Source organism: Coenobita brevimanus, chromosome 72, assembly GCF_032717465.1.
Source record: "Coenobita brevimanus isolate Jiangsu-jjx chromosome 72, ASM3271746v2, whole genome shotgun sequence".
Lineage (NCBI taxonomy): Eukaryota > Metazoa > Arthropoda > Malacostraca > Decapoda > Coenobitidae > Coenobita > Coenobita brevimanus.
In genome coordinates, this window is record NC_137025.1 from 6,970,920 (window position 1) to 6,986,788 (window position 15,869).

At 42.6% G+C, this 15,869-nt stretch overlaps 1 protein-coding gene across 4 annotated transcripts in view; it reads right to left on the minus strand.

The window, feature by feature from the left end:
- LOC145407174 (serine-arginine protein 55-like) overlaps window positions 1-15,869 on the minus strand; it is an 86,537-nt gene that overhangs the window by 15,511 nt on the left and 55,157 nt on the right. For 3 of the 4 annotated variants that reach the window (XM_080278201.1, XM_080278202.1, XM_080278205.1), the window contains 2 exons: window positions 12,482-12,667; window positions 11,776-11,817 (listed from right to left, as the gene is read on the minus strand). In XM_080278201.1, the coding sequence (XP_080134327.1) occupies window positions 11,776-11,817; window positions 12,482-12,667 (228 nt within the window). The remainder of the gene's footprint in view (window positions 1-11,775; window positions 11,818-12,481; window positions 12,668-15,869) is intronic. The other variant, XM_080278203.1, reaches the window with a different exon arrangement.

Here is a 15,869-nt window from a genome sequence, read left to right on the forward strand (position 1 = left end):
CTCACTGTGGAACCACTGATGCAAAACTGTTAAGCAAGTACAGGAAAAGTTCTTGGGAAAGAAAAAGAGCTGTACAGGTCTCCCTCGTTTTACGCTGTATCTTTTTACGATATTTCGCATTTACGATCCTTCTTCTTTAGTACCAAGTGTTCATTTTACGACTGAGCTCCCTCGCATTTACGACTGGACATGTGGAAATCCCGCGAGGCCGGGAGGAGGAGGAGGCTGGCAAAGCAAACAACAATTCCCAGCTTCTTCAAACCCACTGCTAGTCCATCTGCCTCTGCTACCACTCAGTCATCCAGCACTGCCACCCAAACCTCCACCACCTCTCATTCTCCTGAGTCATCCACCCCTGTCATCCAAACCTCCACCACCCCTACTTCCTCCCTCTCCACCTCTTGTGTTGACGAGTGATGGGCTTTGGCCCAGGATGACTCCTAGCCTCGGAGGAGACATTAAGGCATTACGTCCTCCAGCCTCGGGGGGGACCGACTAAGGGTGGACGGAGCTACAGTAGAGTAGGAGGGTACATAACAGTACAGCTGTATTTCATGTTGTTTTTGCTATTTCATGTCTTTATGTTTGCAAATTTACATACATATGTGATTCAGATGCACTACAATACATAAATCATCATCATTATTATTGCATATTAGATCACTTGTATGGGTCTTCGGTTCCTTATACACGAGTCCAGGAACGCATCCCTATTTTTCCCATTAAATCTTAATTTCGCTTTACGATAGTTCGGTTTACGATTGCCTTTCTAGGAACGCATACCAATCGTAAAACGAGGGAGACCTGTACTTTGTCGCCTAGAGAAAGTATTCGAATAGGTACTCACATAATAGAGTGAATAATGAGGATGTCGGGTGTTGAGGAGTGGACTGTCAAAGTGGTTACAACAACTTATGAAGGTTCAAGTAGCTAACAATAACTATCTGACCTTAGTCATTTAGAATTAAAAAGATTTAGGTTTGTTCAACACAAGAATTAGTACTATAAATGGAGAGAAGCAAAGGCGGTGATTACCAGTATCTCCTACAATGGTGAAATAGAAAGAATGTGTTTCACTTTTTCAGTGACATGGTCAAAGAATTTTCCAAACCCAGTGGCAACTAAAGCTAAGTGAACACCAGATTTCCTTAGTTACAATAACCACAGCCTGCATAAAGACTTCTGATTATTTATCTTGGGAATACAAGAACGAGTTAATTTACTGTTAACATAAACATAACAACCACTTTCAAATGAGACAAAGAGAAAATATGATATAGAACCCAGAGCCCTTGTTTGTGGACTCGGTAAATTTAGTCTTCATAAGGAATAAATTTGGCTTAGGGTAGAAGACATGGTTTTTAACTGAGAGTGTCTGGGGGAAGGCCATAAACTATAGTTGCAGAAGCTAATGGAGAGCCAAACAATGACATAGCTTATCTCGAGTAGTCATCACCAGGCTAAGAGCCTTGGGGGTGATTATTTCCCTCCCCTGATAACTCCAAGGCCAATTTATTGAATGCCTTTTTAAATAAATTAATGGTTACATAGTATGTAGTATGTATGATGTTTGGCATACAGTTAAAGGAAAATGTTTACATTATGCTAGACTACATTTATATTACTATCTATCTATCTATCTATTGCCAGACGCCTCAATCCCGTTTGGGGTGGCCACAAACAAACCGCCTCCAAGTCGCCCTGTCCCCCGCCATTTCACTACCCTGCTCCCAACTCACACCCCCCTCTCTCATATACCTCTCCACCCCATCCCTCCATCTCATCCTCGGTCTCCCCCTCCCTCTTCCACCCTCCACCTCACTCACATACACTCTCTTCGTCAGTCTTTCACCCTCCATCCTCTCCACATGGCCAAACCACCTCAGTGTGTTCCTCACAACGCTTCCTATCACATCCACATCAACACCACAACGCTCCTTTATATCCTCATTCGTCAGCCTGTCTCTCCACGTGACTCCACAAGCTCCTCTTAAATAACTCATTTCCACTGCTCTCACTCTTGACTTGTGTCCTTCCAACAACGTCCAAGCTTCACTTCCGTACGTTAGAGTTGGTATCACAATACTGTCATGTAGTAACTTTTTTACTTCCATGCTCACTTCCCTGTTTCTTATCACTGCTTTCAAGGAACCAGCAACCTTTCTTCCCTGCTGTACCCTTTCAAGCACTTCACCCTCCAAACCTCCATCCTTACTCATCACACTACCCAAATACTTAAACGTACTCACATTTTCCAATTCCTCACCATCCAACCTCGCTATACATTCACTGACTTCACCTCTCTCAAAGACCATCACTTTACTCTTCCCTACATTACTCTTCCCTACATTATATTACTGAAACACTAAATAAGGTCCACAAAGGAGACTGGCCAGGAGTTGACTCCTGATGGGTTGGAAAATGGGAGCCCGAGTTCTCCCTAACACTAGCTTTTCATTCACTTCAGTACTGCATGATTTGACCAGTGTCTGATTAAAGTCCTAATACCTTAACTTGGCCAAAATTTTCATTTTTCAGCTTATTTCATGTAGTTCAGTTGAAAATCATACAATACAGTGGCTACAAAATTTCCATAGCACTTTTTGACTGGCATCATATTCCAGTGTTGATTTATAGTTCATCATCATCATCATCCAACCCTGCGCTGCCCCACGAGGAGTGTAGGAGCCTGGGCCAAGGCAAAGTTGGTCCTAACATTTAAGATGAGCGTGACCAGCCTCACTCATCCCTGAGTGGCATTACCTGAGTAATAAACCCCAACCACCCCTTGGATATAAACCTTCACAAGCTCAATCTAGTTTGAGCGCCGTAATTACCCACTACAACACCAGGCGCCAAAATTTGGATGTATGGTTACCACCCAGCATAGTCCAATTAAATACTCAAGATGGAGAGATGGCAACTTAACTTAGGGTAAAAATACCATAGAAAGAGGGATATACATCACTGAATCTGAAAGTGGCGAGTGTGGAAAACAACACAAAAGGTAAGCTGGATATGACAGATGAGCATGAGAATGCAAAGTATGAAAGCTGATAAAGCCACAGAACTGACATATTAATATGAACACAATGTATAAAATGGAGATCCATATGACACGGCCACACCCATTCTCAAACTTTATATGACACTGATGGACTATCCTAAAGTTATTTCAGAAGGTTTAACCCGCCCTGTCCCGGAGACGTGAATTCATGTCCTCACATGATGTGCACTCATATACCGGAGACGTAAATTAACGCGGCAACATTGCAAGGTCCCTAATTTGCACAATTTTCAATGTTCGCGAGTGATTTTTGGCACGTATACACGGGACACCTTCCTCTACAAGATGCCAGGCAGGGACAATGCCTTACCCTGCATGGCCTCCCCCCCCCCTGCATGCCCTTTTCTCAGCAATTCACCTGTTATCAGTGACCTGGCCAGTAAAGCCATGTCATGCCATGGTACGAAATTCAGGGCCAGAGTGATTCCCCAATCGAAGACAATGTGGAGGACAAACATTAGAGGAAGAAACAGTCAGAAATGATGATCAGGTAATGTGGCAAAAAAAGGTCAGGAATGGTGATGAGTTAGTGAGTGAAACAATGCTTATAATGCCTATATTACCGTTTGAAAACCAATATACTCTCGTACTACACATAAATTCATTCATTCATTGCCAGACGCCATGTATCCCAAATGGGGTGGCCAAGGGCTTAGAGTTAATTGTTTTACAGGGAGGGGCACTATTCCTCCAACAACCCCACTTGACACGTAGGGAGAACGTTATGCCAACAGCATCTGGTGTTCCCAGGCGGTCACCCATCCAAGTACTAACCAGACCCAACAAATAAATAAATAAATACCATTTATGAGTGGTGTGGAATAGTTATCCTCCCATAGAACTCGTTTTCTTTGCAGCCAGCCTGATAGAAAACCCTGTAAGGTAAGGAGGTACTCCTACCTGGATCGAGTATTTTAAACCTCATGTAAGCGATTTCTCTATGAATTTTTGATGTTTCTCACCAAAAGTGGATGTTTGAGCAAAAAAAAAAAAAAAAAAAAAAAAAAAAAAAAAAAAAAAAATTCGGGACTGGGGTGTACCACTGCCCAGAAAACGTCGGGATGGGGGTTAAAGGGGGGGGGGGAAATCAAGAATTCCAGGAGTTTGAATGGATAGTTAATGGAAGTGTGGCTCATTCAAGGGGAGCATTCACAAACTGAGGAGTTACCAGTGACCACAGGGTAACTTATTAGGAACTTGGTCAACTCCTCCTGGCTCGCACAGTCACGTTCTCTAAAATCCCTTTCATGATATTTAGTGATGAACAGGATATAAATTCTTCAATACAGTAATAACTGGTTTTTATACCAGTTTTCTAAATATGATTTCATCATCATCACTCACACCTCCATTCCCACCCTAGGGTGGGGTGAGGAGCAGCAGCATTCAAACAGGCAAAATTTGCCCAATTCAATGGGCAATGCCCCATTCACTCATCATTCATGCACAAAGAATCCTGGCTCCATTTAACAGGCCAAAAGGTTTCACCATGTACTGTAGCTTCACATAAGTGATTTATGAAGTAAAATGCTGGAGAACAGTTACCAGAATGCATAAAATGACAAGAGGTCCATCAGCGTTCATCACAATACAGTATATTAGTCTTACCGCGTGTTTAATTTGAAACGCTTATTATTTAGTTATCAAATAGATTAATGTTTCAACTGGCAAGTGCTAAAGAGAATGTACAGACTATGTTATAAAAAAAACATAATTTATGGGGCCAAAACCATAATTTATGAGGCCAAAATTGTGCAAAGACAAAGAAAGTGACCAAAATCGCAAGTACCGATGTTTCCAAGACGACAACAACAAAGTTTTACAAGGGCGTGTGCATATAATCATCATCTGATCCCTATCAATATTTTGCAGACAAATGAGTACATTAGTATTATATTTAGACATGAAAACTACATTAAGAGACATGACTGAGAATCTGAATAATCATTTTTGTTATGAATACAGTAAACCCTTCATAATTTGTAATATATGGGACTTTAGGGTAGTTCAACTTAGTGACCTTTCTTAATCGTTTCATTTTTAAAGGCTTCAACATGCTTGCATGCGTTGCCCTTGGTCACCTAATGGCGGCTTTCCATGCTGCACGATCCATTGCAGCCTCCCTGTTCAGTCCCTTAACCCTGAGGTCACGCTTAATGACCTCGTCCCATGTCTTTCTTGGTCTACCCCTCATAACCCTACCCCCAATATTAACACTTCTCACCTTGCTCACCCAATTATAATCCCCCATCCTCTCCACATGTCCAAACCATCTCAATCTACCTCTCCTCATCACAACACCAATACACTCCAGTCCCATCCTACCTCTCAACTATGCCATCGTAAACCCAGTCCCCCCAGACCTTGAACGCACTACACATCCACCTAATCAATATCATTTCTGTATGTCTGAGCAGGCGAATATCCTCCACCTTTACTGTCCAGGTCTCACTACCATACAGTATTACACTCCTAACACATGCTGCATACAAAGACCCCTTAGCACGTAGGGAGAACCCTCTCAATGTCAGAAGAGGCAAGAGCTCCCTGAACTTCTTCCAACCACTTCTCATCCTAGCCACAGAGCTAGCTCCAGCCCAACCTCCAGCAAACAACATCTCCCAAATAACAAAACTCTTCCACACACTCAAGAGATTCACCGGCAAGATCAATCCTTTCACGCCTGACAATCTCCACCTGCTCTCTCCGACACACTGTACACATAAAATCAGCATTATCTCACAGTCTACCTCCAATACCACTACATCTCTTGTGCACCCATTCATCACAAACACCGCACAAGATAGAATTACTTCCCATGCCCTTGTGGCAAACTGCACATGGCCACTCTCCCTCATCTTTTACAGTACCGCCACCAACCCTAGATATCATCACTTTTGTTGTATCTGCATTTATCCTTAGGCCCTTGTGCCCCATACCATCTCTCCACTTCCAAAACCTTTCTTCCGTCTCCCTTTCATTCTTTGCAATCAACACCAAATCATCAGCATACATCATCTCCCATGGGAGTCCGTTTCAAAAGTCACGTGAGAGGTCTTCAAGTACCATGATAAACAATGTTGGACTCAGTTTACCTGATGCACACCAACATTCACGGAAAACTCATCAATCAAATCTCCATTCACTCTTACCTGGACACGAGTACCCACATACATAGCCATAACCACCCTAACCAGCCACTCCTCCAAACCAAGCTTTCTGGAAATAATTGAGAGAGAGACAGAAGCTATTACCCCCCCCCAGTAATTGCAAATTATGTGATTACTTATTAACACTAAACATTTACAAAGCAATAAAAATAAACATAATGGGTTGTTATGGAGTACCAGGAGACATTCATGATGGGAGCTGACTAAAGGATGGATGTCAGGAGAGGAGGTTGTGCATTTGTAACTCTTTATTTCAAACACAAAGATGCACATAAATATAGATGGCATAGAGGGAATGGGGATCGTGTTGAAAGAAGCCTGATTGATTACATGCTTGCACAGAGGTCGATGATGGGAATGGTAGCTGATACAAGGGCCGTGAGAGGACAATGTGAGGTCTGCCAGATCATATGACTGTGGTATGCAAGATCAAGCTGAGAGGAGTGAGGTGGATCAAGAAAGAGAGGAGCAGAGGGGGAGAAAGATAAAGTTGAGAAGCTGAGGATCAATGGAATGGCAGATGATTACAGGACCAAAGCTGAGGAGGAGTTAGAATCAGTGAATTGGAATGAAATGGATCTGGAATGCCTGTGGAATGAATATAGGGATTATTTACTTAGGAATGCTCAAGTGGTGTGTGGTGTGGCAAGAGTGACAACAAAGAAGAAAGGTATGGCATGGCAGGATGATTAAGTTAAGAGAACAGTGGAGGAAAAAGAAGAAGAAATGGCTAAAGTGGTTACAAGACAGGGGCTCAGTTGAAATAAGAACTGAATATATTGAGAGAAAGAACCACGTAAAGAGACTAGTGACAAGGAGAAAGGAGGTAAATGATGATCTATGAAGAAAAATGAATGCAAACTACTCTGAAAATAGGAAGTTATTCTGGAAAGAAGTGCGGAAATGTAGAAGTGAAAGTGGAAAGAAATGTGATCATGTAAAGGATGTAGGTGGTAGATTATGAACCCATGGGGATAAAGTAAGGACCCAGAAACAATATTTTGAAGGCCTGATGAATGGGAATAGACAGAGCAGAACGGCTGTTTTGGGGGCGTGAAGAGAAGGAATGCAGTGCCAGAGACATGACACTCGCACAGGTGAAGAGGGCTGTGATGTAACTGAAAAAATGGGAAAGCAGCTGGGGTTGATGAGGTGTATGGAGAGATGATTTAGTGGAGAGAGTGGAATGAAGATCTTGTTGGAGATATGTAAGAAAGCATGGATGAGTGAAACTGTGTCAGCAGAGTGGAAAAAAAGCTGTGACTCTACCCCTGTACAAAAATAAAGGTGAAAGAAGTGAGTGCACGAATTATCATGGCATAAGTTTATTGAGTGTAGTAGGGAAGGTATATGGAAGAATTATTATAGAGAAAGTAAGAGAGATATCAGAAGTCCTAGTGAGTGATGAACAGGGAGGCTTTAGGAGTGGCAATGGAAATATGCATCAAATATTTGCAGTAAGACAGATAGCAGAGAAAGCTTGTGAGAAGGACCAAAAGGTGTTTATGGCAATCATGGATCAGAAAAAAGCATATGACAAAGTGGACAGAGAAGGATTGTGGAAAGTTCTGTGCATGTACGGTGTAGATGGTACGCTGCTAGGTGCCATCAAGAGGTTTTATGATGGTGGTGAAGCCTGTGTAAGGGTTAATGGGCTTCTAAGTGAATGGTTCACAATCGGTGTGGACATGCAACAAGGTTGTTTGACGTCCTCATGGTGTTCAATATATATATGGATGGGGTGATGAGAGAAGTAAAAACACGAGTAATAAAGAGAGGGATGGCGTTGGTAATGAATGGTGATGGATGGAACATCTCAAATTTGTTGTATGCTGATGATGCAGTACTGCCTGCAAATACCTGACAAGAACTTGGTAAGCTAGTGCAGAGTTTTGCTGATGTTTGTGAGCATCGTGCCTTGAGAGTAAATGTAAAAAAGAGTAAAGTGATGGTTACTGGAGAGAAGGTGACTCCCTGTGTGATGTTACTGTGAATGGAGAGAGAGACTGGAATTGGTGAGAGAGTTCAAATACCTGGGTACAATGTTAGAAAAAGAGATGAAAATGTGCAAGAGGAGTTGAAAGTAGAGTGACACAAGGAAGAAAAGTAGCTGGTGCAATGAAGGCCTTGATAAGAAACAGAGGCTTGAGTGTTGCAGCTGCACAAGGTTTACATGAAGGAGTGTTAGTGCCACCTTTAACATATGGATGTGAGACTATGGTATGTGGCTTGAAAATTAAAAGTCAAGAGTAACAGCACTGGAGATGGGACTGCTGAGGAATGTATGTGGAGTACAGAGGATGGATAGATACAAAATAATGTGATTCGTGAAAGATGTGATGTGAGGAAGTCAGTGGACACCTAAATCAAAGCCAGTGTACTAAGACGGTATGGTCATGTGGAGAGAATGGATAATAATAGAGTGGTGAAAATGGTATATCTGACGGATGGAGGCGAGGTAGGCCAAAGAGAAGGTGGAGAGATATGGTGGACAAGTGTGTAGGGAAGGGAGGTTTGGAATTCGGTGAGGCTAGGGAACTGACAAGAGATTGAGCTGGCTGGATGTACATTATGTGGAGAAGTGCATGATCAGGGATCTGGCACCCCTTTTAACGTGGCAGCATCCAGACTGACTCTATCGGATACATTTATAGAAGCTACACAACGTGGTGAATGTTTTTGGGTTATCCGATAGAGCCAGGATTCCGGGGGCTTGAATGATGAGTGAATGGCAGCGTGGCCCATTGGATTGTGCAATTTGGGCTGCCTGGACATTGCTACTCCTCACCCTGCCCTAGGATGGGAAAGGAGGTCCGGATGATGATGATGATGATGATAAAAACAATTCAGTGCATGTCATAAGATAGGCTACGATAGGGGGCTGCACAGATGGAAGGGTGCAACAGTCACTTAATCCGTTAACTGCTCTATACATCCTGGGCTGTTCCGAATGCGACTACTCAACAGATCCCTGGCTGCGCAGGTGAATTTTGAATATAGTGCCATGGTGACCAAGGCCGACCCATACAAGCATGTTTAAGCCTTCAAAACCGAAACCAAAACTGAAAACGAAAACCAAACATTCCAATAGGGAATCAGACACTTCGATGTTCATCCATGGCTTTACCAAGGTAAATATTGAGCTAATATTTCATTACTATATACTTTGGCATGTGTTCTCTCAATTCCTAAAACAAAATTTGGCCTTTGGGAAATTTCATTTTTACCCCTATGTCTGCACACCAAGGACACCTCCAAAAAACCGCCATGCGCAGTTAACAGGTTAATTACTGGTACATAAAGTTCAACACTTATTTACTTCACTTTACAATCAATTAAACTAAATTTTAAAACTTGCAATATAATAAACCAAAATGTAGCACTCTGAAAACAAGAAACTAAAATGTAATCCTCTGAATAAAACACCTTGGTCAGAGTTCGACTTAACGGAAATTCCGCCTTCTGTAGGGTCAACTTGATGAAGTTTTATTGTACAGTATTTCACCCAAGGTTCAGATGGTATATTAGGTTCAGTTTAGTGATTCCCTTCAACTTTATCACACTGAAGCTTTTTTTCGATTACTAAGTAAATTATATTCATAAAATTATACAGTACCTATGAACAAAGTGATATGGGAAACACATCAAAATCATCTAATCCAGTGTTGCCCCATGAGGAGCGTAGGCACCCAGGGCTAGGCAAGTTGGGCATGACATTTAAGATGAGAGTGACCACCCTCACTCATCCCTGAGTGGCAATACATGGGCAATAAATCCCAACCACTCAACAGGATCAATCAGATTGGAGTGCCTTCATTACTCACTAAACCACCAGGTGCCATAAATTCATTATATGGTAACCATCATCATCATCTAACCCAGTGCTGCACTATGAGGAGCGTAGGAACCCGGGACTAGGCATGTTGGTTCTGACATTTAAGATGAGAGTGACCAGCCTCACTCATCCCTGAGTGCCAACACATGGGCAATAAACCCCAACCACTCCTTGGATATAAACCTGCACAGGCTCATGCCAGCTGTATTGCCTCAATTGCCCACTAAACCACCAGGTGCCATAATCTGACTATATGGTTACCACCCATCCTATTTACATAAATGGTTTCCTGGTGTACAGGAAACCATTTGGCTTGTCACTCAGTGTAGGGTCACCCACAGCCAGAAGGAAGAAGAAAGAATGAAGGAGAGAAAGACAAAAGAAGATCGAAGGAAAGGAAGGAAGGACGAGAGGAATGGGAAGTCAACCGAGAGCAGCACTACATCGAGTTAGCAGATGGTGAGCTCCCTTACCTGCCACAAAGGAGTCCTTGTGTACAGGAAATCATTTGGCTTGTCATTCAGTGTACAAAACAGTACTTCAGTTGACCGTATTTTTATTTTTCACATTATCAGGTAAAAACTGACAACCATTGGGAGTTTGAGAATGCTCCCACTGGGCAGGCTTTGGGTTAGTCTCTCTCTCTGGGGACCATACCTCTCCCCCCCACCCCCCCTTGAAGTGAGAAAGGTCTGGATGTTGATGATAAGATACAAAAACACGAACTGATATTTCTGCATGTGAGATGAAGCTACTATACTGGATACATTTCACTGAGTATGCTTGTTTGATGGTTCTACTTGTGTACTCCTCCTTCCATGCTTTGGGAGTAACTGGACTAGGCAGCCTATCCTTGGGCTCTTACATGTTTTTGAAAAGTACAGCTGAGTCACACTTAGTATTACTGTTAAGTTGCTGGTAAATATGTGACATTCAACTTGATCCTTGTGATTCACTGTTTTTATCTTTTTTTTTTTTTTTTTTTTTTTTTTTTTTGGGTGGGGGTTGGGGGTGGGGGTGGGGGGTTATATTTTGTACTTTTGGCCCCTCATATCACGCATGTCTCACTCAACCCTTCTCTACAATGAAACCTCTTGCTTTCTTCTAACTACCCCTGGATGATTACAATCAGCTTGAGATAATTTTCATACACTGGATTTTGATACAGCCATCACTGGTCCCTTCAATACACGACACCTCTCTTATGTCAAATAAAACCATCTGAAAGTACCAGACTCAAGGGGTTAAGATTTCACCTTAAGCAGCAAACTGCACACATCCAAGTTCTCAAGTGATAACTAACTGTACAGGACTGGATAATGGATGGATCCTACCTTCCCCACTGTTCTGTAGGAATCAGGGTCTGGATGATACTGATGGAGAAAGGTGATCGAGTTCAGATTAGGAAACACTTCTCTTAGCTGCTCTTGTGGCCCCACACTCAGATACAAACCTGGTGGACTACAAGTGGCTGACCACCTCAAATGGGTGTTCCCAGAGATCTTAATTCAGGTTATATTGAAGGACTGTCTGTGTTGCTACATAAGCTGCATGGTCTGTGTGTCGTGGTATGAGCGAATGCATTTCAGTGAGGATATTGTGGATTGTCCGAGTTGTACTTTGCATTGGTACTGAAGCAAGGAATGGTGATGACCACATTGTAGCCTCTCACAGTGAAGAGGCTGAGTACACTAAGCACCCACCTTGACCTAGAGCGGCTGCGGGAACGGGAGTGCGAGCGAGACCTGCTGAGAAAAGACACCACTGACAACACTCACATGACATGCAATCCATCTAACCCCAATTCCTACTCACAGTACTATGCCCATACTAAGCCAAATACCCATACACTTAATTTGGATCCACAACACCAATCAAAACTTATGACTACAAAGACAAAAACAATGATTTTACTCTAAGTATTAAAATATAATACTGATTAGTTTGCAATAACAAATTAGTTGCCTACTAGTAGCTGTATAAGACCAGCAGACAGTGCAGGAGTCAATGAGGATGTACTTATTTAAACAAACTGCTGATAATGAAAACAAACAAATACACTCAACTCTTATCACTTGAAAATTATTTACGGCAATGTTGTAAGAGGTTATTCTGACCAATGAATTTACAGGAACAATTATTGGTATTCTATTATATAACACTGAACCAACGGTGCCCTTTATGGAAACAGAGGAACACCAGAGATATTAAAAAGGTCAAGCAACCCCTACTGCTGCCATGTTAGGTTAAGACTCACACACCTAGCCACACACAGAACCAACTTAATACTGGACTTTATAGACATACTGTAGACAACAAATCCTGGTGCGAAGGCAATCTGATAAGAAAATGATGATCAAGTCCAATGCCTTTACATTAAGAGTTGTCTTGGAGGGAAACTTAACTGACCTGGACCTGGAGCGTGACCTTGATCGTGACCTTGACCTTGACGATGACCTGGAACGAGACCTGCGTGATCGGCGACTGCGAGACTTGGACTCATCGACTAGACGAATGCGGCGGCCATGGAGATCCTTCCCATCTAACCGGTGCAGTGCATTTTTCATATCAGCATATGTTGCAAACTCCACCACACTGCAAGTGCAACACATGCTATTCAATATTGTTGCTGAAACAAATTAATCATCATCCTGACCTTTTTCCCAACCCATGGATATGGTTATGGGTCCCAAAATACATGGAGAAAGAAAGTATGAAAGAGGGGGAAGTGGAATGAACCAGCCGCTTATTCATACACCGTTTAAGTCCTCTAAACAAGGGTTCCACCCCACAAGCCTTTAACCAAATGCATATATTTAAGCATTTTTCTTCACAGTTGCTTTCACATAAACCTGCCTTTAACCAAATGCATATATTTAAGCATTTTTCTTCACAGATGCTATTCACATACACCTGCCAGAGTGTTAACCTATCATCCAACAAGTGAGAAACGGGTGCCACAGCCTTGTGATGTGCTCTTTGGTACATAAATCATCCAACCAGTTCAATCCCGTATCAAATTTCCTATCTTTCTTTCTCACACACTCATCTACCATATCTACGCACTTTCTTGGTATGGCACACCTCTCACTTTCAAACTCACTCATATAAAGTATACCCTTTTCACCATCCTATCTACAGCCATTTTCTCCACATGACCATAATGTAATATCCACACACACCCCCTACCCTATTACAGTACCAACACTTCCTAACTCAAGTGTCTATCGCAAATCACATTACAGTATTTCTTATCCAATGCACACTCCAAAAACATTCCTCAATAATCCAATTTCCACTGCTCTTAACACTTTCTCTTCAGATGCTATAATGTCTCACACCCATAAGTTAGCATTAGCACATGTTCATGAAACTCACTTGCAGCCTCTGCAATTGGATCTGCTGCTCACCAACTACCTTCTCATCCTATGCCACTCTCCTTTGGAATTCCTTTATACATTTACCTCTCCTCTCTATTCCTGCACTGAGGTACTTAAATTTCCTCACCAGTACAAGTCTCTCTCCACTCATTAGCACATCACAATGTGTTACTTTTCTTCTCAACAACCATCAATTTTTCTACACTTACTCAAAACATTATGTCTGCAAAGCTCCTGTTCAACAAGTATCAGCACATGTCACATGCACTGCATACATCCAAACTGAGGTACAGTTAATTCCATTCATATTATGGAGTGTCACTATCTAGACTGTGCTTTTACCAGGACCTCATGATTACTGTTAATTAATTCAGTTACCATCTAATCCAGTGTTCCCCCATAAAGAGTGTAGGAGCCTGAGGCAAGGCAAACTGGTCCTGACATTTAAGATGAGAGTGGCCAGCCTCACTCATACCTGAGTGACATTATGTGAGCCATAAACCCAAACAAACTCTTGGATGTACGGTAAAATCTCGATATATCGGACTTCAGCAGACCGGAATTGGCTTTTATCAGACTCGAGGATCTATCTATCTATCTACTGCCAGACGCCTCAATCCCGTTTGGGGTGGCCACGAACAAATCGCCTACAAGTCGCCCTGTCCCCCGCCATTTCACTGTCCTGCTCTCAACTCACTCCCCCCTTTCTCATATACCTCTCCACCCCATCCCTCCATCTCATCCTCGGCCTCCCCCTCCCTCTTCCCCCCTTCAGCTCACTCACATACACTCTCTTCATCAGTCTTTCACCCTCCATCCTCTCTACATGGCCAAACCACCTCAGTGTGTTCCTCATAACGTTTCCTATCACATCCACGTCCACACCACAACGCTCTTTTATATCCTCATTCGTCAGCCTGTCTCTCCACGTGACTCCACAGGCTCCTCTTAAATAACTCATTTCCTTGAGGAGCTACAGAACTAAATTCCCACATATCTGAAAAAGACTGATAAAGCCAGAAGCAGTCAGGACTGCCTGACCACTTCAGCTATGTTCACCACAATAAGGTAAATAAAAGGCATGTTTATCAGTGTACTGTTATAACACAGTACAGTACCGTAATGGCAGTCAAAATTTAAAAACCATTCATGCAATCCGGACTAATGTCTGATATATCGCAAAAAGTCCGAATTAGCAGGGGGAAATCTGGATATCGCTTTTATTAGAATTTCGCATTTTTCGGGGTGGTTTGGGCTCCAATTAGTCCGTTATAGTGGGGTTTTACAGTAAACCTGCACCAGCTTCATCTGACTGGAGCACCTAATTGCCCACTAAACCACCAGGTGACAATTTGGTTATATACAGTATATGGTTACCACCCAGGCTGTAAGTGGTTTCCTGGCGTGTAGGAAACCATTTGGCTTATCACTCAGTGGAGTCACCCATTGACAGAAGGAAGATGAAAGAATGAAGGAAAGAAAGACAGAAGAGAAAGGATAGAAAGAAGGATGAGAGGAAAGGGCAGGCATCCGAAAGCAGCACTATATCGAGTGAGTAGATGGCGTCAACCACTTAACCGTACGCTTTTATTTTTTTAACAGGGTAGGCATTTTAATTCATGCAGGCACCTAGCATCTTGGTAGCAGGTGTTGGCAACCATCATCCACCCACCTGATGCAGTGCTGCCAACATCTTCCTTCACCTTTATCAATGTTTTCCTGTGTCTGCCCTCCACTCTTCTATCTCTCCCATCTTTCCTGTCACTTTTTACTAAACTTTTCTTTTGCAAGTGGCTTTGCACTGGGTGACAAGCATAATGGTTTCCTGTAAGCCAGGAAACCATTTACAACACTGGGTGGTAACCATATAATCAACCCATACGTGTTCTCTATGTATCAACAAATGGGTTGGCAGATGGTTAGTGTCCCTCCCTATAAACCAACCCACTTGAAGACAAACGGTCACCTCCTACGGGATTAGGGTGTCTGGCTATAGATAGATAAACAGAGAGACCCAGCACCTAGCAGAGGAGTCAGCGTTACCGTATCTGCTTGTATCACCGCTCAGTCAGGGAAAGTTCCGCATTACCCACTGTTTGGAGGATTGGTGGTCAACGTATGGTCACAAAGCAGCAGCTAGACCCCATGTGGCTGGTAACTGTGAGTGGGAGGGAGGGTGGCCAGGGGTGGGAGGGTTTGGAGAGTTGCTCACGTCACAGTATCAACAGCCAATGATAATGGGTCTGACATATTATCAAAGGGCAAAAGCGGTATGTTGTTTGTATGGTATCACACTGTTCTCTGTCTGTATTACTGCATATATAATACATGTTTACTGTCAAAGGTATGCTTCTCTGCCTTCGCTTTGTGATGTTCGATAAGAATGATAGTTACAGAGACTGATCTTACAATTAGGA